Source organism: Boleophthalmus pectinirostris, unplaced genomic scaffold, assembly GCF_026225935.1.
Source record: "Boleophthalmus pectinirostris isolate CB_2022bp ecotype Guang Dong unplaced genomic scaffold, ASM2622593v1 HiC_scaffold_3, whole genome shotgun sequence".
In the NCBI taxonomy this organism is placed as follows: Eukaryota; Metazoa; Chordata; class Actinopteri; order Gobiiformes; family Gobiidae; genus Boleophthalmus; species Boleophthalmus pectinirostris.
In genome coordinates this window covers 33,021,877-33,042,391 of record NW_026571299.1, presented here as the reverse complement: position 1 = coordinate 33,042,391, position 20,515 = coordinate 33,021,877, and the positions used below count along the sequence as shown (strand labels likewise).

At 37.1% G+C, this 20,515-nt stretch overlaps 4 protein-coding genes across 5 annotated transcripts; 2 read left to right on the top strand and 2 right to left on the bottom strand.

The window, feature by feature from the left end:
- Positions 1-1,949: 1,949 nt before the first annotated feature.
- ddi2 (DNA-damage inducible protein 2) lies at positions 1,950-10,236 on the top strand. Of its 2 annotated transcripts, none has more exons than XM_020934031.2 (11): positions 1,950-2,067; positions 2,193-2,364; positions 2,743-2,872; positions 3,302-3,565; positions 3,720-3,846; positions 3,938-4,065; positions 4,145-4,273; positions 5,096-5,199; positions 5,290-5,482; positions 6,461-6,508; positions 7,592-10,236. In XM_020934031.2, exons 2-10 carry the CDS (start codon positions 2,227-2,229, stop codon positions 6,469-6,471), a joined length of 1,224 nt encoding a protein of 407 aa, XP_020789690.1. In that variant the 5' UTR covers positions 1,950-2,067; positions 2,193-2,226; the 3' UTR covers positions 6,472-6,508; positions 7,592-10,236. The 2 variants fall into 2 exon arrangements, with proteins under 2 accessions (XP_020789690.1, XP_020789689.1); XM_020934030.2 differs by having other exon boundaries at positions 1,971-2,067; positions 2,177-2,364.
- A 143-nt stretch (positions 10,237-10,379) lies between these two features.
- Positions 10,380-15,298, top strand: si:ch73-15b2.5 (rho guanine nucleotide exchange factor 19). The gene is made up of 12 exons (XM_055160615.1): positions 10,380-10,780; positions 11,104-11,235; positions 11,302-11,360; positions 11,791-12,092; positions 12,455-12,615; positions 13,373-13,528; positions 13,599-13,728; positions 14,010-14,084; positions 14,160-14,252; positions 14,330-14,478; positions 14,666-14,830; positions 15,165-15,298. The coding sequence occupies exons 1-12, from the start codon at positions 10,575-10,577 to the stop codon at positions 15,208-15,210; spliced, it is 1,674 nt and encodes a 557-aa protein (XP_055016590.1). The 5' UTR covers positions 10,380-10,574; the 3' UTR covers positions 15,211-15,298.
- A 133-nt stretch (positions 15,299-15,431) lies between these two features.
- cplane2 (ciliogenesis and planar polarity effector 2) lies at positions 15,432-17,151 on the bottom strand. The gene is made up of 5 exons (XM_055160674.1): positions 16,899-17,151; positions 16,663-16,815; positions 16,465-16,589; positions 16,252-16,391; positions 15,432-15,814 (listed from the first exon to the last, which is right to left on the bottom strand). Exons 1-5 carry the CDS (start codon positions 17,008-17,010, stop codon positions 15,598-15,600), a joined length of 747 nt encoding a protein of 248 aa, XP_055016649.1. The 5' UTR covers positions 17,011-17,151; the 3' UTR covers positions 15,432-15,597.
- A 1,565-nt stretch (positions 17,152-18,716) lies between these two features.
- LOC110168744 (heat shock protein beta-7-like) lies at positions 18,717-20,133 on the bottom strand. Its single transcript, XM_020934232.2, has 3 exons — positions 20,042-20,133; positions 19,485-19,618; positions 18,717-18,863 (listed from the first exon to the last, which is right to left on the bottom strand). The coding sequence occupies exons 1-3, from the start codon at positions 20,094-20,096 to the stop codon at positions 18,717-18,719; spliced, it is 336 nt and encodes a 111-aa protein (XP_020789891.1). The 5' UTR covers positions 20,097-20,133.
- Between the last annotated feature and the right edge of the window lie 382 nt (positions 20,134-20,515).

Below are 20,515 nucleotides of genomic sequence, written 5' to 3'. Positions count from 1 at the left end.
TCTAATATATCAATGTTAACAGCACCAGGCCTGTCAGTCACTAGACTTAGAATGGGAAGTAGATATATTCATGGTTGTTTATTTAATCGGAGTGTAGATATTAGTCAGACAAGGTGGAGGTACTTCTTTGGAAAAGTGAAAATCATTTCCATCACTAAACCAACACACAACTATTTACTGTCATATTTCTCATTAAAGAAAAATTATATTATTGGCATTTATGTAAACTGAATACTAGGGTGTCAAGGGCATGTAAGACAAATCATTAATTGATTCATGAAGTCAAACAATGCAAAAATTTCTTTTTTTCATTCTTAATTAATCATGAAAAAATATTCATCATACACTAGTACAGGAAACACTTTCTCTGTAGATAAAGGTGCTATCAATTTCAGCACTCAAATGATGATTCATTTCCGTTTATTTATAACATCACAAACATTCAACACAAATAATGTACCCAGCATCACATACATTTTCCTCAATCAACTCAGTCTCACTCAAACCACCAAACTCGTGCCAAGTAAAAAGTAACTTGCATGAATGAAGGGACATTGCAAAACACACAATGAGCTGTCTATGAGTTGATATGAATAATTCCTAAAAAAAAAAAAAAAAACTAAAAAAAAATATAGACAACACAATTAGATCCAAATGTAAATGTTTCTAATATTGTGATCTCTGTCTTTTACAAAATGCCAGAATGTTGCCAATGCTACTTTATTTTCAACATAAAACACAAAAACAAATCCAACAATGGGATTGGAAAAGCAACCACCCAGGGGTCTGCACACAGCAAGTGTTTGCAATTAAAAAAAACAACTAAATAAAAAGCTGTGGAAATATACATTCAATACACATTCAGCCTTTCAAAATGCTGGTATTACAAACTCAGCACCTTTACTCATTGAAGCCACACCTGCACTAAGCAAACAGCAGTAACAGAGCATCGGTGCTACTCATCCAACCTCAAATTGTCAGACAAATCTTATTATTATTAAGTAGTTAACATGATGTTAATTAACGTTTGGGTAGGACATTCTATTTTAGCGCCACCTCCTGCAAAATAAACTTTTGTCCAGTTGACAAATTTTATTTCTCCTTTGCCCTGGATTCTACCTGGATGACTGGGGAATTTTACACACATCTTATAAATCAAAATTGAAATCACTTTCCAAAAAACCCAGAAAAATGTATACACCCTAGTATTCAGTTTAGATTTATGTATTCACAATTTATGTAGTTATACAGAGACTCAAATTTTATAGTCATCAGATAAACTCACGAATCAGGAATACTGTCATATTAAAATGCACTTACAACAGTTCAGTCTCACTCTCAGCTACCACATTTTCAGTGATTAACTGATTAACAGATCTAAATGTGAATTGTTTTACAACATTAGAACAAAAATAAACAACACATTTGAATTTCCAATGTATACATTTTAGTTATTTGCTTCTCTGTTAAGAAGGATGGAAAAAATTGAATTTTCTAACCAAAATTGTATTTGAGCTCCACTAAAAGTATCATTTATGATGAAATATGTAATATATCCGTAGATGAAGTCAAAAACTGTAGTGTCCAGTAAAATCTAAAAATATGGATTTTTCTTTTGTCAAGAATGCTTAATGTCTGCCATAATCTCTTCTTAAATAAATAAATAAATAAATAAATATTATATAATATGTTTTAGATTTATAAAATGCTTCACCCCCTGTCTGTTTGCAGATTTTGAGGCAATAAACAGAAATGAAATAGAATAAATGGAAAAAACGGAGGTTTAATGTCATACTGAGAGATATTCCAGGCAAAGCAGTGCCATCTCCACAGAGAAAAATAGTTGCACCCGTCTCCACCTGTAGTTGTTAGACCCATGGTCTCCACCAGAAAAGTTATAGGTTCCTTTAAATTACTGTTGGCGGCGCTATCAACTCAGATACATTAGCGTCAGCCACAAAGAAGAATCTCTCACGACATGCCGTAAATCGACTCTACGAGTGAAACCGATACCGATGTTGTTTTGCTTGTTGTTTAAACCAGAAACTCTCTATTTACTTGAGTCCAGTAAGTGCAACGCTAACCCTGACGTTGGGACTGTACCTTTTTTTTAACAGAATAAACTCATAAATTGGATATAATCTGCATATTATTCAGAGTTTCCTTTGTATCATAGAAGGTCTCTGTTGCAGCGGGTTTGTCCGGTGAGTCTGTCCCGTCAAAGCGATGCTGGTCACCGTCTTCTGTGCGCCCAGGGACCGTCCCGAGACCATCTTTTCCCTTGACGTGTCCCCTGAGCTGGAGCTCAGAGACTTCGTGGCACTTTGTGAAATAGAGTCGGGCATCCCAGCGGCAGAGATCCAGGTGAGGAGCAGCCACAGAGCTAACAAAGCTAATCTAGCCTTTTAGCTCCTGCTAGCATGAATCGGGTTGTTTTGATCGATTTAAAACTGGATGCAGCAGTGACAGTTGTGTGCAATGAGAGTACATCTGAGTCTTATCAAAATTATGGTTTATAATTATTATGATACTTTATTATTACACTTCATTTTGTTAGACAGAATTAACTTTTCACAGAATCAGACTGAGCTTTCGCTTTCTTTTTGTAAAATAAAACTAGAAAAACAAATACATAAATATTTAGAGCTATATTGCAAAACTGCTGCTTTTGTTGTCACAAACTATGTGCCTTGTATGTTATGTGTAATCTTGCTATTAAAATATACAATTACATATTTTCAGATAGTCTATGTAGAACAGCAATTAAAAGACCCCACCCGTGCCTTGGGGAACTATGGAGTAAAGGATGGAGATGTGGTGGAGCTCAGACAAGCTGAGCGACGACCGCCACCCACGCAACCAGCCTTTCCAGGTATAATGCAGTCTTTAGGTTAATATTACATGCTTCTTAATATTCAAGGAAGCAGACCTTACACCTCTGAATAAAGATAAATTATACATAAAAGGGAATCATTCATCTTCAAAAATATTTCATTTGGCTCTTGTGTAATTTTCATTAGGTAACATCTGATATTACTTCAACAGGATGCTGATACTTTACCACTAGAAAAACTGGGCTTCACCTAATGCTAAGAATATACTACTGTGAAGCCTGCTAGATTTGGTAAATGAGATTAGCCTTAGTCATAGACATGTGACACTCTAGCTCTTAGTGACACAATCAAGGAATTGAGTTGGTGAATCAGAGTAGGTTATGATATAGTATTAGTATTTCTGTGCCATACTGACCCCAACATATTTTCCTACAGTATATACCCTAACATGCTGTTTGTGCCTGTAGGTTTGCCCCACATTGACTTCCGCTCCATCACCGTCCCGGGCACCTCGGGCTCAAATAGCCAGCGTAATGCGCCTGTGAGGCCTCCACAACAGCCACAGCGCAGTGCACAGCCTTCCACACCCATGGCCTTCCGCGGCTCCTCTTCTCAGGGGCTGGACGACCCTGCCTTACTCCAGCAGATGCTGTTAGCCAGTCCACACGAGCTGTCCCTGCTCAAAGAGAGGAACCCTCCACTTGCAGAGGCTCTGCTCAGTGGAGATCTAGGTGAGGGTTATGCATACTTGCATAATCTAGACACTTTTAACCACTCCTCCATCATTCAATCTCTGTCATGCTATGACTGACAAAGCTCTGTTTTTAAACTCAGTTGGCCTTTGTTATCATGAAATGTTTTGTTTTTGTTTTTTGTTTTTTTCAGAAAGATTTACAAAGGTATATTTGGAGCAACAGCAGGATAGAGCCAGAAGAGAACAAGAACGAATCAGACTTCTCACAGCAGATCCATTTGATTTAGAAGCTCAGGCTAAAATTGAGGAGGACATTAGGTATGTTTTTTAGTCATCAGTGCCATAAAAATAACCTGTTATGTTTTTTCTTTTGTTTTGTGTACATAAATATTTGTGTTTTTCATATCAGACAGAACAATGTAGAAGAAAATATGACAATTGCAATGGAGGAGGCTCCAGAAAGTTTTGGTCAAGTAGTAATGCTTTACATCAACTGTAAAGTCAATGGACATCCGGTAAAAGCCTTTGTTGACTCAGGTAATAAAATTAATGCTGCTTCCGCAGTAGCTCAAATGCATGTTGTATTCAGTAATTTAATCACTGTCTTTGACTGCAGGAGCTCAGATGACCATCATGAGCCAAGCCTGCGCCGAGCGCTGTAACATCATGCGGCTGGTGGACCGGCGCTGGGCTGGCATCGCCAAAGGAGTGGGTACCCAGAAAATCATCGGCAGGGTCCATCTGGGTAAATTTAACTTTGGTGGTTGAATAATTCATTAAACTGGAATTACCAAGTTGTAATTCTCTTTTAAATATTATGTCCTGAACATAGTATTAAATTTCTTCCACTCAGTGGCAAAGCATACCTCTGAGACCTAGGCGTTCACAAACTGACGTACACTATCTGTAAAGATTCCTAAGTGAATCCAGTGTACAGCCTCTACCAGCCCCAGCAGGTGTGCAGCTGTCTGCTTTTACAGATGATTTCTTTTTTGTCTAAGTTACTAAGAAAATAAGACATAATCCAGCCTATCATGTATTGTTGATATTCCTGGATGTTTTGATGTGTTTGTAGTAATTAATTATAGGTCCTATTTGAATGTGTCATTTACCACCCATAGACTGTGTATATAAATCGACATAGCTAACACACCACCGCATTCCAAATAGAAAGTTTGCCAGGAGCCAGTGAGGCACTTCTGGCTCCTTCTGATCATGGGTTATTGACTTTACATTGGAATATTGTCAACACTCTCTCTGTAACTGCTGCGTTCAGCCTTGTCATTTTTGTCTTAAAATGTTTGTATTAATCTGCTCGATATTATCTTGGTGTTTTTATTTTGCTATTTGTTCTGTCAAAAAAAATCCTATTCCTAATATGGAGCGGGGCTACAAATTCACCCTTGTAACCGCTAGCATCGCAAGGTTCATTGGAGCTGAACACTATGAGCGACATTACACTTAGTCCATTTCGCTATACAGTCTATGTTAGCACCATAGTCATGGAGTTAACACCCCAATTGCATTGACATAGTGTTACTAATTATATATTTTGGCACCTGTTTAGCTCAGGTCCAGATTGAGGGAGACTTTTTGCCTTGTTCTTTCTCCATTCTGGAGGATCAGCCAATGGATATGCTTCTGGGTTTGGACATGCTCAAGAGACATCAGGTATCCCATAGTCCCTTGTTAAGTATAAAGTAACTAAAGATATATACTTTGAAATGTTGAGGTTTGTTTTTCCCTTTTTTGTTTTTACAGTGTTCCATTGACTTGAAAAAGAATGTGCTTCTAATAGGCACCACCGGCACAGAGACTCGGTTCCTGGCGGAGGCTGAATTGCCGGAGTGTGCCCGTCTGGCGTACGGAGCAGAGGGTCGAGAGGAGGCCCGTCCAGAGGAGATTGCAGACCGGGAACTGGCCGAGGCGCTGCAGCGGTCCATACAGGAGAGCGGTGAGGAGCTATTCTGAACTTTAGCTACTTTTCCCTCTGCTTTTTCAGTTTAGTTATAATGACATCTGCATGAAGCTTTTTACTCTGTTTTATTTATGCACATCATGGTTTCTGTAGAAAATGTAAAGATGGGGCATCATAGTGTGTAAAAATGTATATTTAGAAGTAATTAATTTCTATTGGATAGGGGCTCTGAGTTAGTAGTTGTGTTAGTGACGGTAGTTCCATGATTTCATCCCTCTGCACACCAATAAAAGTGTAGTAAATTGTTCTTTGCCCATGAGCTTATAGTATATACAATATTTGAATTATCACTGTTCAGTGTATCGACTTAGAACAATTAAAATAAAAATTATACATTACATAGCAGTGATGCTTTATAAATTACATACAAGTATGACATTTTAATGGTTCAGAATAATTTAATTTTTTTGTTTTGTATTCAGTGTGCACTATGTAACTTTTCTAGTGGGGAGGTTCACGGCCACTTGTCTTTGTGGAGATGTTATTGGTTTGAATGTTCCACAGTATGGGAATAAACCATCTAGGTTGCATTTATTAAATCACTATTGTTTTTTGTTGTTAAAAAATGCCTCAAATAACTTGTGAGTGGGGTCACATCTCCACAGATCTGACCTGCTACATGGCCTGTAAGTTTAATGCCATATTATGTAACATTTCTTGTGAAGCAAAAAACAACTCCACAGAAATGAGGGGGCACAATTCAACTGAAAAGTTATAGTGCACCTTTACATCTGCCATAGTCAAACATTACTTAAATACACCGTTCTAGCATTGATATTCAGCTTAGTAATTGACAATAAATAATTTCCATGTACTTCCATATATTTCTGTCAGTTGTTGAGGCTGACTCTTTTCACCTCAGTGTGTGAAAAGGCTGACAGTGTTGCATGCCGTGTGACCGCTAACTCTCTCGTCCTTTGCATGATGTGTGTGGTGTGTGCCTAACCTGAGCAGGACAGCACTGATGCACTGGAGGCAGCAGGAGAGGGCCCTACCAACAAGGTACTGCAAAAAACAACCAACATACGACCAGTGCTAAGGCCATTGCTGTTTATTTCTTTCATTTTCAGTTTATTTTGCTGCTGTTTCAATTATTGATGTTTGATGTTTGTAGTTTTACTTTCTGTTTGCTCAGTAGTTTAGATAGATCTTACTTGATTTATATTGCCCCTGAAACAAAATAGCCATGTTTTAGCTCTATGGGTGAGTAGGCATGGTAACCAGCACTTGGAACAAAAAAAACATACATTTTAAACTGTAGTTATACTATTTATTATACTATTTAAACCTGAATGTTTATTGCAGCTGCATCTATTTAGGTAACAATTTGTGCTTTTCCGATACTAAAATATTAAATCATACTCTCAAATGTGGAGTCTTAAATATCCATAAATTTTGAATCTGAACATTTCTACTACTTGTGACCAGGCCCTTGAACCTGCTCCATTACAACAAAAACTTGCATTTTTAAAAATTGTATCTGTTCCCCATCTACCTTTAATATAACTTGCATATACATGTGTGCTATTAAGTGATAGTAGCTCAATGTGTAACATAACACCAAAAAATGCCCTTCTGAAGATGACAGCTGCACAATGCAAAACAAAAACCTTTTAAAGCTCATAAAGGCCAGTCAGTATAAAGCTAACAGGTTCAGGGGCAATACATTGATATAGCACTATTTTGATTGAATTGATTTCATAACTATGGGCATTAATATTAAATAAATGTTTTTTAAATTAGATTAGGGGTGGGCAATATGCCAAATAATTAATAATCAAATTTTCTTGGAGCCAGATTTCAATTTTAATTTTAATCATGACTTGAAGAGGTAAAAAATTTAATCAAGTGAAGTGATGAAGTAATTTTCTTCTTCAGAAAGTTCTCACTAACCAATAGATGGAGTGAGTGGTGAAAAGTGTCAATATACAGCTGTATTAAACAGAAATTACAATTACAATTCGAATTTTTACATTGTCACAGGAATCGGATAAAAATTTTATTTTTATCGTCATATTGCCCAGCCCTAAATCAGATGGATAACAACTTATTCTAGCAGTCTAATTGATTTCTATCTTCTCATAGACACTGCAGATGGACAAACTACCTCACCCCAGCTCCCAACTCCAGTCTCATTACCCAAAACGTTAAACCAAATGTCGTCCACTTATCCAGAGAAAACCCCAAGTCCAACTCCTGGATCATCATCTATGGTCCCTGTAGAGTCAACCTTATCAACAGGTCAAAACCAGGATTTAGACCAACCTGGACCATCTCAGAGCCATACTGCCCCACTGTCCCATCAGATTGACTCCAGTTCCCCTACAGCTAGTCCAAATACTACAGATGCCCTCCCCACATCTCCCATGTCTACAGAGGTGGAAGAAGGATTGGTAGCAGATCAGGTATCAATTGATGATGTAAAAAGCACTACAAATCCAGAGCTTGATTTGTCTCCTGTGCAGCCAATGGAGCAGGAGACTCTAAGTGCAGATGCACCACACCAGCCTGACTCTGTAGAAATGGCGCCCCCTTCTGTCAGTGAAGGGAGTGTGCCTGAACCAGAGCATCGCACTCGCACCGATAGTATCCCATCATTGGCCGCAGCTTTGAAGGAGCTACACGAGCTGATTGTGTCAAATAAGTCAAGTGAAAACCGTAGCGCCTCGACTTCTCCACCCCCAAACCCTCCTGTACCGGACAATCCCGAAACATGCCAACCTGAATCATCTAGTACTGCCATTTCTCAAACAACTGATGCCAAAGTTGACCATCATACCACTACTAATATTTCTACTATTACTACTACTACCACTGCTGTATCAGATGAGGGACTATCTGATTGTGTTGAGTTATCAAGCAATGAGGGCAATGTAGAAGAGGAGATGGGAGAAAGTTTAGAAGAACAGAAAATACAGCAATGCCACGAGGAAGAGTCAAGTGTACAAAGTGTACAAGATATAACAGATTTAAGCAATGTTCCTTTATCTGATGTTGGTCAAGAAATCATAAGTGATGACTTTAGGGAAGATCATAGTAAGGGTCAAGATGGAAAAGCTGGGGAAGAAAGGGCTGCTAGCAATAACAACCTACAAACTGTTAGCCCTTTAAACTTGGAAAATGAGCAAAATCCCATTGTTTCAGATCCTACCGTAGCCTCTCCTCAAGAAGACCCCCTAGCTTCCATTTTAGCCCGTCTTTCATCTCAAAGTGTAACGCCACAAACCATAGTGGGACGTTTCCCCATAGAGCACATTCAGAGGATCCAGGCGGCGGGTTTTTCAGCCCAGGAGGCAGCAGAGGCGTTGGAGAGGGCCAATGGAGAGGTAGAGAGAGCCCTCTTCGCTTTACTGGCCCGAAGCATCATTGTGCCCACCTAAATCAGCAGGTTTATACCAGAGGTGGACAGATAAGAGTCACAAAAAATGTTTACTTTATTATGCATGGCCAAACTACCCATTTAGAAGTTAAAGTACTATGTTGGATATTATTTAAGTCGGGGCAGTGTATCAAAACAGCTTGCCGTATTCACTGCAAATTTACAACCTGTGGTCTATGCATATTTGGGGGGAAAATGCTAAGTCTGAACATAATTGTTTTTATTCTTTCAGATATTTTTGTTGTTATTTTTATTTTGAATATTTTATGTTTTTTATGATTATTGAAGATTAATTGCAATGGCATTCTAAACGTATTGATCAGGTATTTGTTGGAGACTGGTTTACATTATCATTGCTCTAAAAAGTACAAATTTGCTAATAGTAATGAATTGTCAATTACAGTTTGGCTTGAATAATATGAGGTAGGCTAATACATGCATTTTAAAAATACAGGGCTATACCTCAAATGGCATTTAACCAGAGAACTCACAATATTTAATTAAGTGAGATTAATCAAGTTAACAAAAAATAGATGACTAAATAACACACAAATGAAAAAACAAATAATAAAAATTTATCAAAACATTTTTTCCACCTCTGGTCTAGACTGCGTACTGTGAACTGTAATCTGTACTCTGGGTCTCTGCTGGGAGCTCATCAAACAGGGAAACATTTCTTATAAAATCGTGTGGAAATAAACTTTTATCTGGACTTTGAGTTGTGAGGTATGTTTGCATGCAGATGTTGTGGGTGGCCGCTCACTTTTATTGTTTTTAGATTTTATTTTATTTTTTTGAGTGTATAAATGCCCAATGGATGACTTGACATTACATTTTCTTGTTTTTCTGTATAGAGAAAAGAACAGATTTTTACTCATACGCTCCCTCTCAGAGTATTATTCAGTCAATGGGCATTTGGACTAATTTCAAAAAGTGAAACATTTAGTGGTTTAAATTAGCCTTGCGTTTACAGATTTTTGTAAAGGATAATGAAAAGTATATTTTTTTTTCCCTGAATGGCACTGAGATACCAAATGAGTGTTCAGATATGATATATGGGATTACTAGTATAGAATGGGAAATTGCATAAAATATCAGATTTTGTCAATATATTATTTTCCATTTTTGCCACATTTAGTATCAGTCTATGTTAAATTTACATTGTGTCAAATCATTATATTTCATTTGTGTAGTTCTGTTAGATTAAGGCCATCTCATGTTTTCTGTCTTTGTCCAGGATTTTATGGCTTTATGAGTCAAAAATGTTCAGGCAAATTGAATTATTTACTTTTATCTTGTATGAAATTTTAAAATTGCAAATAAAATGGTAATAGTATTTGTACATTTTGTATTTGTGCCTAAGAGAGCTTTTCTTAATGCATCTCTGATATTTTAAAGCTGCACTATGTCACATATATGTATGTACATGTACATGTACATATATATGTACATATATTGCTTTCCAATACATGTATCAAATTTATCAAATTGTTGACAGTAGACCAACCAATTAAAGTTCTTTTTTTCCCCCTTTACAATATACTATTATAATCCACGACAGACCTTATATCATTGTAAACAAGTTAGTTTGAACCTTGACCTCTGAGTGGGCAGGATCTGCTAAGACACACCTGATTGAGTTTATTTAATCCTGAGCTCTTTGTCCAGTCTTCTAGCTCCCATCAGGATATGGCTGAGTCAGACAGAAGTGAGAAAGACCGCTACGGTTTAGGGACTCAACTCATCTCAAATATGTGCTCTCAACTTAAAAACAATCTGCCAGGAAATGGATTAATGTCACAGTTACCTACTATGAAGTTTCCTGAACAGTTTTACTCTAAGAGTGAAAAAGAAGACCTCAAAGCAGAGCCTGACTCAAGCAAGCCAGATGACAGGTATGAAAAGTAAGCTAAAAGTAACATGAATGGATTCCTCATATATATTTTAAAATTATATTGATTGCACAGTGTAAGTGTTGTTGCTTTTTACCTGTGCCATCCAACTCAAACAGTATTCCTCTATTTTAGTTCATAAAACCAAACCAAGTTACCAAAAAAATGATTACACCATTTGCCTGGAGTTGCTAGCTGATAAAATATGTAGAATTTTAAAATTAGTTATTTAGCTTTGATATTGAACTTTATATTTTGAATAAGTATACATGGATTTATGGTCACATATGGTCATATCACATGCTTTTGCATGTTTGTTTTTGTAGCTCGTCCACGGAGCCTTCGTCATCCCTGAAATCAATGGCCTTAACAAGGACATTGGATTTTGAAAAGATTTTCTCAGCTGTGGGAAAGATGCTCTTTGACCCATCAGACTCAGACGAAATTGATGATGAGAAGTATGACAGTAGTGGCTTTTATGCATTTTGTGTATATTTAAATTCATGCTATTCTATTTATTGTAGGTCAGAGTCAAATGATGAAGTACAAAGTGCGAGGTTTCAGTCAAAGTTCCTTCATAATTGTAAGTGCCTTTCGTATTTTAGCAAATATTGTAAAAAAAAAAAAAATTGGGTTCAACACTCGCTTGTCTTCATGGAGACATTATGCTGGTGCTTTGAATGTTCAACAGCATGGTTATCTCATCCATCTTGCATTTATTCAATGACAGATGTTTTTGATGTTTAACAAATGCCTTGTAAAACATGCATTCTCAATGTGAGAGCACTCTTATATTTATGAATGTGATGTGACAAGTTTAATGCCATATTGCAGAACATTCCAGGCAGAAGCAGTAACCTCTCCAAAGGTTATAGTGCTCCATTTAAGTGAACATTTTATTCTGTCCTCGTTTTATTTCCTTTTTAATATATTATTTGAATTCAATCAAGACATCTTGCAAAAGCATTAATATTATAAACATTCTGATGAGATTTTTTCACACATTGTCTCAGTACCTCTGTACCAGGACTACTGCCTTCAGAGTGTGCGTGATGACATCCAAAGACTGAAAAAGTCCTCCGTGTCTGAGCTGTTCCCCCAGTATGTCGAGGGTTTACAGACTCAATTCAAGTTCTACAAGCCTCAGAGTGGCTCCCCTCAGTGCAGCCACAGTCCTTCTCCTAGTGGTCCCATCTGCTCCACACCTCCCACCCCCATCAAAGTGACACCCAGTACCCTCTGGCAGGACCTGGAGGAGGTGAAGGGCTCTGGTGTACTCCGAAGCTTAAGTCCAAGAGAGATAAGACTACATGAGGTATAGTTTTACTGTAATAAAGTTCAGTAAAGTTTAAAAAGAGCTATTTTTAAACACCAGTTGATCCCATTGCGTTATTCTATTCCTGGAATGATGGTGCTAAGATGATAAGGTAGTCACAGCTGCCCTGGTGTAGCTAGACTGCCAATTTGCACCGTTGACCTCCACCAATCTCTCTCTTGTACATCACATTCAACTGGTTGTAGTGTCTTGCCTAAAGACACTACAATTATAAGTAGGCTAAATCTTAATTCTGTCGGTCCCTCAAAGAAATATTAGTGTTTTCACCCATTACTTGAACTTGCCCTGTACAGTATAAGCTATAACTAATGCATTTATGGATAAATATGTTTTTCTTTCAGACATCATTTGAGTTGATCTGCTCCGAAGCATCTTACATGAGGAGTTTGGAAATTGCAGTAAACCATTTTTATGCCTCTAAAGCCTTGAAACAGACACTGACTCAGATGGAGCATCACATCCTGTTCTCCAATATTCAGCACGTGATGGTGGCCAGTGAGAAGTAAGTCCAATGTTTAAGTCTTCCAGTCAATAGCCACTATAAGCTTATATTTATGCTATGTCTTTATATAGCATTTTCTACATGCTCGATGTTGCTTTAAAATTTCATGCATTCTCTAGCAGTAGTCCCTAAAGTAATTCTCCATCTCTTATAATGGTGCAGTAGTCCAATATAGGACTTTTTCATGCATTATTCATTCACTCCACATACTGTTGGTGGTAAGCAACTTTAGCCCTGAGGTAAACCGACAGAAGCTTGACTGAGGACACAACAATAGAATGCCCAAACAGTTCTACCTCCAAGTATTCTGTCTAGAAAAACTCTGCATCCTCCTCCTCTTGTTAATTCTAACTATTCCGATCAGTTTTGTGACATTTATTTTCAAAGCACCATCACGTGCTACTCTCCTCCTGATTGTGTTTATTCTTAACACATCTTTTCTAGAGTCCTTCACCTTCTTGCTTGCTCCTGTCTTTATAACACCTGTTATTTCAAACAATTTACTGAACCATAATTAATCTAGTTGAACAAAATTTTTTGTACTATTGTCCTGCCAGTACTGTACATTTTTAATATATTCTTGTAATTCATTTATCGTGGCTCATATTCACTATTATTCATTGTTCTACCACCAAATCAAGTTCTCAGTTGGTAAATTGTGCTCACTGACTGGCATTAAAACATATTCTGATTCTTTTACATATATATAAAAAAGCATAAGATCAAGTAATTTGCTTTGATATGTTTTGTTTTCAAGATTTCTCACAGAATTGGAGCTTCGACTGGGAGAGTGTATTCTGATTGGTTCTCAGGCTGGTGAGGTCGTGCTTAGACACTGCCCTGCATTTCGCCGTCTCTATGTCCCTTATGTGACCAATATGTCATACCAGGAGGCTCTCATCAGGCAACTACTGTAAGCCACTCATTCATGCACTTCAGCAATTCGATGAAATGGTATAAAACATGTCTTTCTGTATCCAAAGGCAAAAAAACAAAGATTTCCAGAATGCACTCTCCAAACTTGAGAAGAATCCAGTTTGTCAAAGGCAAAGCTTGAAGTCTTTCCTGGTTTTGCCATTTCAGAGAATTACTCGGATTAAACTTATTCTGGAGGTGAGTATATTAATAGAAGATAGACATGAGAAATTTGTTTCATTGGTAAGATTTTTGTCATGCAGTTTTAGTGTCTTTTATATTGTGTGTTTCTGAATGGACGGTAAATGGATAGACATGCAACCTAATGATTGCAGTATTAACATAATTTTTAAATGAAGTCGCCTCTGGTTCCTACCCGATTTTAAGTCTACCCTGTTTTAGATTTTTTTTTAGAGTGGTCTGATATGAATGAAAATAAACTTAATCTTACAATATCACTCTTTCTCTTTAAATTTCAGACTATTTTGAAATTGACTAAACCAGAATCTGACTCATTCACAAACCTTGAAAAGGCCATTCAAGCCATTCATGAGGTACATCAAAAGTAAAGTAAGTATGATGAGCCTTTTAAATGATGTAGTACTAATTATGTTGTGGTTGTCAACCAGGTAGTGCAAGAGTGTGACAATAGAGTTCAAAAAATGAAACAAATTGAAGAACTTGTCTGTTTGGAAATGCTGCTTGATTTTGGCAAAGTTAAGGTAAAGAACAAACTCTAAATACAAATTTCTATTTTGACATGTGCATTAAAATTTACCTTTTTTATATTCCTTTTCAGTCCATTCCTCTGGTCATAAGTGGGCGTTTCCTGGTGCACAAAGGTCCAGTGAAGCAGCTGAAACTGGCAAGCTCTGCTCACTCAAGAATGTCATTCACAAATATCTACCTCCATCTCCTCAGTGACATCCTCATCATTTCCTTGAAAAGGTTCTCACATACACCAACCACAATAGGTTGTGTTTAAGTGTAAAATCTGCAATCTGACAATTAAACCACAAATTACACCACTGAACAGCTATAGACATTCTAGAAATGCAGCCTAATGAATACTACACAATCTAAGTTAAAAAATACATTAAACTATTGGTCTATGTGCCTTCTCTGCCATGTTTAGAGATGAGCAGTTCAAAGTTCTGGATCATGCAGAGTTCCCGTCACACATTCGCTGTGAGGCCCTAAAGGCTGAGTTCCTGGGTCTCCCTGCAAACTCTTTCCTGCTTCATCTGTCCAAGAGGCCAATGGGAGAAGCTACTGCTTTAATACTAGTTACTGACACAAGGTAAAAGCTGACATAATATAAAATGCATATGACCTACTGATAAATCTTGAATGAAATCTTGCCTAGATTTTCTAGTTTTATCATTGGACAGAGGCAGCAGATGTCACATATGGAGAGATAATTTCATAACCTTTACCTAGGAACCATAATGCTAACATAATGTCACTTTTAACTGATATAAAACTATAATATTTACCACATATACTCTCCCACCAAACCAAGTAATAGAGTAGTAATAATAGAAAAACATGAAAACCTGTCATATGCACTTAAATATAGTTTCTAAAATGTGGAATGTTTTAACAAGCCAATAAATTCTCTGGTGTATTTTCAGGTCAGCCAAGGAGACGTGGATGAAGGCATTATCTTCAAAAAAGTGATTTTTTTTTTTTTTTTTTTTTTTTTTTTTTTTTTTAAATATTTGTTTTAAGGATCATTTTTAATTCACTTGATTTAAACACAGGTTCAAAGGTTTATGAAGGCACTGTTGTTTCTATCACTTAAACACAAGGAATTATGCTTCACTCCTAACACTGACTGTTATAGGTAATAATGATGCATGTCTCTTTTTACAGAATAAATGTATTATTTATTTGACAGTCATTGTTGTTAGTACAGTATATAATAATGGATGTTTAATGCAATACAGTGGAACATTCAGGTGAAGCAATAACATCTTCATGGAGACAAACAGATGGCCAAATCTCACCAGAAAACTTAAACAATGCTCCTTTAGTCCATAATGCAGAGACCAGTGGACCCAAAAGTCAAAGGAAAGTCTGTGTGTGTGGTTGGTCCCTTTCTGCTCCAGCTCTGAGGCAGTCTTGATACCACAGGTTTTCACACAGACAGTTGAGTAGCTGAGCCACATCACCCAGACCGTCACTGACCTCTCCCCCCACATGCAGCACTGGCAGCCCCCAGGTTGACCGGAAGGCCCTCACGTCTCTCTCTGCCACATCACAGTGCATGAACAGGTCAAATCTGGAGCAAAGGTGAAGGAATATGTGTCCACAAAGTGGGTAAGCAAATAAAGTTAGGACATGAGAATTACTTTGGGGGTAGTTGGTGGCTTTAGGATTTTGCAAATACTTTGGTCAATTGTAGTAATAAAAGAAAACTCTTCTCCACCCTTTTAACCTTTAAAAACACAATTTACAAAACAAACAATGCAGAATTTGCCATAATTTTTTTCTTCTACCAATTCAAAGTTTAAACTCTAGACTTGAGATTGGCTCTTAGGCCATAGTTCACAACCCTGGCTGATTGACAATCAGAAATAACTCCCAATAATCTGTTAAAATCTGACTAATTGTTGTCAAAAAGTATTTGAACATTCAACCTATTTAACATGCACTTGACAAGATATTCAAAGCAGGGCCAAAACACCACACTGAATAATGAGAATATCAAAAGGATACTTTGTGCCAACCACCAACTTGACAACCCTGTCTGGTGACGGTCCCATCCACTTGGATATTTGATTTGGGAGGTCTTCAAATGATATCCGATCGGTGAAAGAGAAGAGAAGGAGAACTGCATCTATCTGCTCTTTACAAAACTGAAAGAAAAACACATGTAATAATGCTAGCTGCAATGTGTTTGGGTCATATTATAATAGTTATTGCGCTCACAGGAAGCATATGGTCAAATCTTTTCAGCGCGTTCTCTCCACAGTCCCATAACTGAAGGCGGAAAAATAGCACCCTTCCACTTTCTTTGATTTTAACTGGCCAGTACACTATTGTGGTCTCAATACCTAAACAATACACAAGGCTAGATCATTTTATTTTTGTCTTGAAACCTATCAAATATGTTGTCTACAGCCTTACCTATGGTTTCATAGTGTATATTGGGAATATTTACACCAGCCAAACGTGCCACAGCAGAGGTTTTTCCAACTCCACTCTTTCCAGAAAGAAAGATTTTGTATTGAACCGTGTCTACAGCTGCGAGAGGGGACATCATGGGGGACTCCAATAAGCCTTAACAAATATCAGATAAAACTCAAACTTTGAACTTTCTCTGTTAATTTAGAACATTGCAATTTAAACATCACTTGCCATACCAAATTGTCTTCTCCTTTTCTTGTGTAGGATCTTATTGAAATACTCTTTGCTATCTTTACACTGATGCCAGTCCGCCACAATGATGGATCCAGGAGAAGGAACTTGGGCCATTTTCTTGTAAATTGAAGCTAACGAACATTAGCATCGTGTTGCTGGTGTCGACATTTTAAACAGACGAATTTTAGTCAATATCAAATATACCTCAAATGTACTCTACTATGAGACGGCGATGGAGACTTCCGTAAACTTCGAAGTTCCTTAGCAACACTGTCGTCATTTCCGTTTGTTTCCCGTCAATATTTTTTATTATTTTTTTTTGTTCTGTTTTTTTTTTTTAAATCCCACACCTGTTTTTTACGACGGAGTATAAGGGTCACATAAAAAAAAAAAAAACATGCTGGCGCTACGAGAATAAAGTCGTAACATTTTGACATTAAAGTCGTAATATTATGAGAATAAAGTCGAAGCCAGAAAAAGTCGTAATGTTACGAGAATAAAGTCATAATTTTACAGGAATAAAGTCGTAATTTTACGAGAATAAAGTCGAAGTTAAAATAAAGTCGTAATATTATGAGAATAAAGTCAAAGTGAAAAATGAGGCAGAAGAAGAAACTTAAAAAAAAGAAAATATGAAAAGGAACAACAATTTTCTTCATTATTTGCGCCTTCGGACTGAACCAGGACTGAACCAGGACTGAACCAGGACTAAACCAGGACTAAACCAGGACTAAACGAGGTCCGAGACCAGACCGGGACTGAGACCAGGACTTAGACCGGGATCAGCCAAGAACTGAGACCAGGATTGAGACCGGGACCAGACCAGGACTGAAAACGGTTTAGTCCCGATTCAGTCCTGGTTCAGTCCTGGTTCAGTCTTTATGCAGCGCAATAGTCCCGCATCGCATTTTAAAGTCCCATTTCTGTGACTTAAACCAGGACTAAACTAGGACTAAACCATTTTCAGTCCTGGTCTGGCCCCGGCCTCAGTCCTGGTCTGGTCCCGGTCTCAATCCTAGTCTTTCTGGTTTGGTTCCGGACCTGATTTAGTTCTGATTCAGTCCTTGTTCAGTCGAATGAACGAATGATACACGGATTCTTCTCCTTTACAAAATGCTCCAAATTCTCCATTCTCCACTCTTCATACTTTCCGAGCAGCCTATATTCTCATAATATTACGACTTTATTTTGGCTACGACTTTATTCTCATAAAATTACTACTTTATTCTCGTAAATTTACGACTTTATTCTCGTAAAAATATGACTTTATTCTCGTAAAATTACGACTTTTTCTGACTTCCACTTTATTCTCATAATATTACGACTTTAATGTCGAAATGTTACGACTTTATTCTCATAGCGCCAGCAATTTATTTATTTTTTTTATCTGATCCTTATACTCCGTCGTAGCTTTTTGGTTTTCAGTACAAACAGAAAAAATACCAACAATATTCCGAATTGTATATAACAACCCCTTTATACTGGAAATAGTTAGTAGCCATAGTGGATTAGACTTATATTGCGGTGTTAAAGAGATTGTGATATTTTTTTTTAAATCTTAAAACAAGCACAGATACATTGTTATATAGCCTACTGTCAGTAAACTAAAAGTCTATGGTGCAAACTTTATTCCAGAATTAAGTTGTAAGCGTTGTTTGGATGTTGTAGCATTATTCAGCCACTAAAGGGCGCTAACGGCCAACGTTACTGGGTATCAGGACTGAAGGAAAAGGCTGTATAGACCTGTAGACTAGACCCCAAATCACAATTAAAGGAGGAGACAGGTTTTACATTTTTACATCAGTTACAGCTCATTTTATTCATTCGTCAGTCATTTGTGCCCTCTGAGCTTTGACTGTCAGGACACCACTGCTCCCCAGGTTTAGGGTCACAGAAACAGGGTCCACATCTGCTGGAAGTTTACAGCGATGAGACAAAGTGTTGGTTATAGTGCCATCTTCCGCCATCTAAAGCAAAGCAATACACATTTTATAGAAACATTTAAAAAAAAACTGTTGTGATTGGGACTTAAAGGGCCTATATTACTTTACTTTCTGGTCTGTGTAAAAATGGTGTTTTCTCATCACAAACATTCCTGGACTTGTGTTTTGTTTCATTCACAAATGTCACATAAAACACAAGCACTGAATATTTAAAGTAAATTCTTTTCTCAAACAGAAATCACTGTTCCACCTTGTGATACCATGTGGAGATACAGGAAGAGCTCCACTGTGTTTTTTTAAATTCCATACACATTGACTTGAACAATTTGTATAATTTCAGCCCTGGAGTTTCCAGTCTCTGCTGAATAAAAGGTAAAAGATGGAACAGAGCATTTTGAGCTGTGGAGAAGTAGTTAACCTAATAATAAAGGATTACTCAAACTTGTGTGAATAAAACAAAACACAACTAGATATGTTTTTTATGAGGTAACAACATTCTATGGTTCACAAGTTCACAAGAGTCAGTTTTTGTAATATTGGACCTTTAAATTTGGTTCATGTTCTAGAATCTGAATTAGCCTCTGTATATAGTTGTAATGTCACATGAAGCCTGACCAATGAATCCAAATAACACTTTTCTCTTACCTTTTCAGCATGGACTTCAATTAAGTTGTTGGATGAAATGATGATGACATCTTCAGGTGCAAACTCGCTCACATTGACAGAAAACTGAAAGGTATTTCCAATTACTTCAATCTTTCCTGTGGGATATGAACGCTCTAAAACAAACAATTAACAAAGAATTTCCAAAATTACTCAAGAATTAGAAGAAAGATTTATAAAGATTTAAAAGTGTACTCTGTAGCTTTTGTGGTTGACCTCGGAGTTTGTTACTCTGCATAGAATATTCCACAGTATGCATTAAACTAATTTATCTCCAAAGAAAAAACAAAAAAAATGACACCAAGGAAGGTCTGATCTGAGGCGAACTACCTCACTGTTGCATGTTTTTCAGCAATAAAAGCAAGCGACTGTAAAACAATATATGACAAGATAGGGTGATGTTCAATACCATATTGTTGAACATCCCAGGGAATGTAAAAACATCTCCATGGAAACAAATAAATGACAAACCCCACACCATACCAAAAAAAAGTTACATAGTACACCCTTAAAAGCCTTACAAATACAAAAGATTTCACCGTAGCCATGCAGACATCCAGAATTATCCAAGAAAGTTGTAGATCCTTTCTCCATTAGGAATAAGAATTCTGTTAATCAACCTTGTATGTCCTATAATATTGTGCTTCATAAATAAGGCAGTTGAATTTCAGACCACTCCTCTGCCTGGAAGTGTGATCTTTGTTTAAGAGATTGGGTGGGATACATTGATCTGATGCTAAATTTGCCACTAGTGCTTGAACTGTCACTCACAAGGTTAAGTTTAAGTTATTTTTGGTGAGTAAAATGGCTTGTATGTGTTAAAACTTATAAAGTGATTGTTTTAAGGGCAGTGGCTGAGGGACTTGTTTCAAAATTGGCACTTTACCGGGAGATTGTCAATATAAACAGAGGAGGGAGTTTGCCTTTGCTAAGTGACAGTCCTATGATGAAGCTAAGTGGTGTGTAGGTGTGATTTTTAGCTCCAATCTGTTAAAAGTGACAAAGTTTGATCT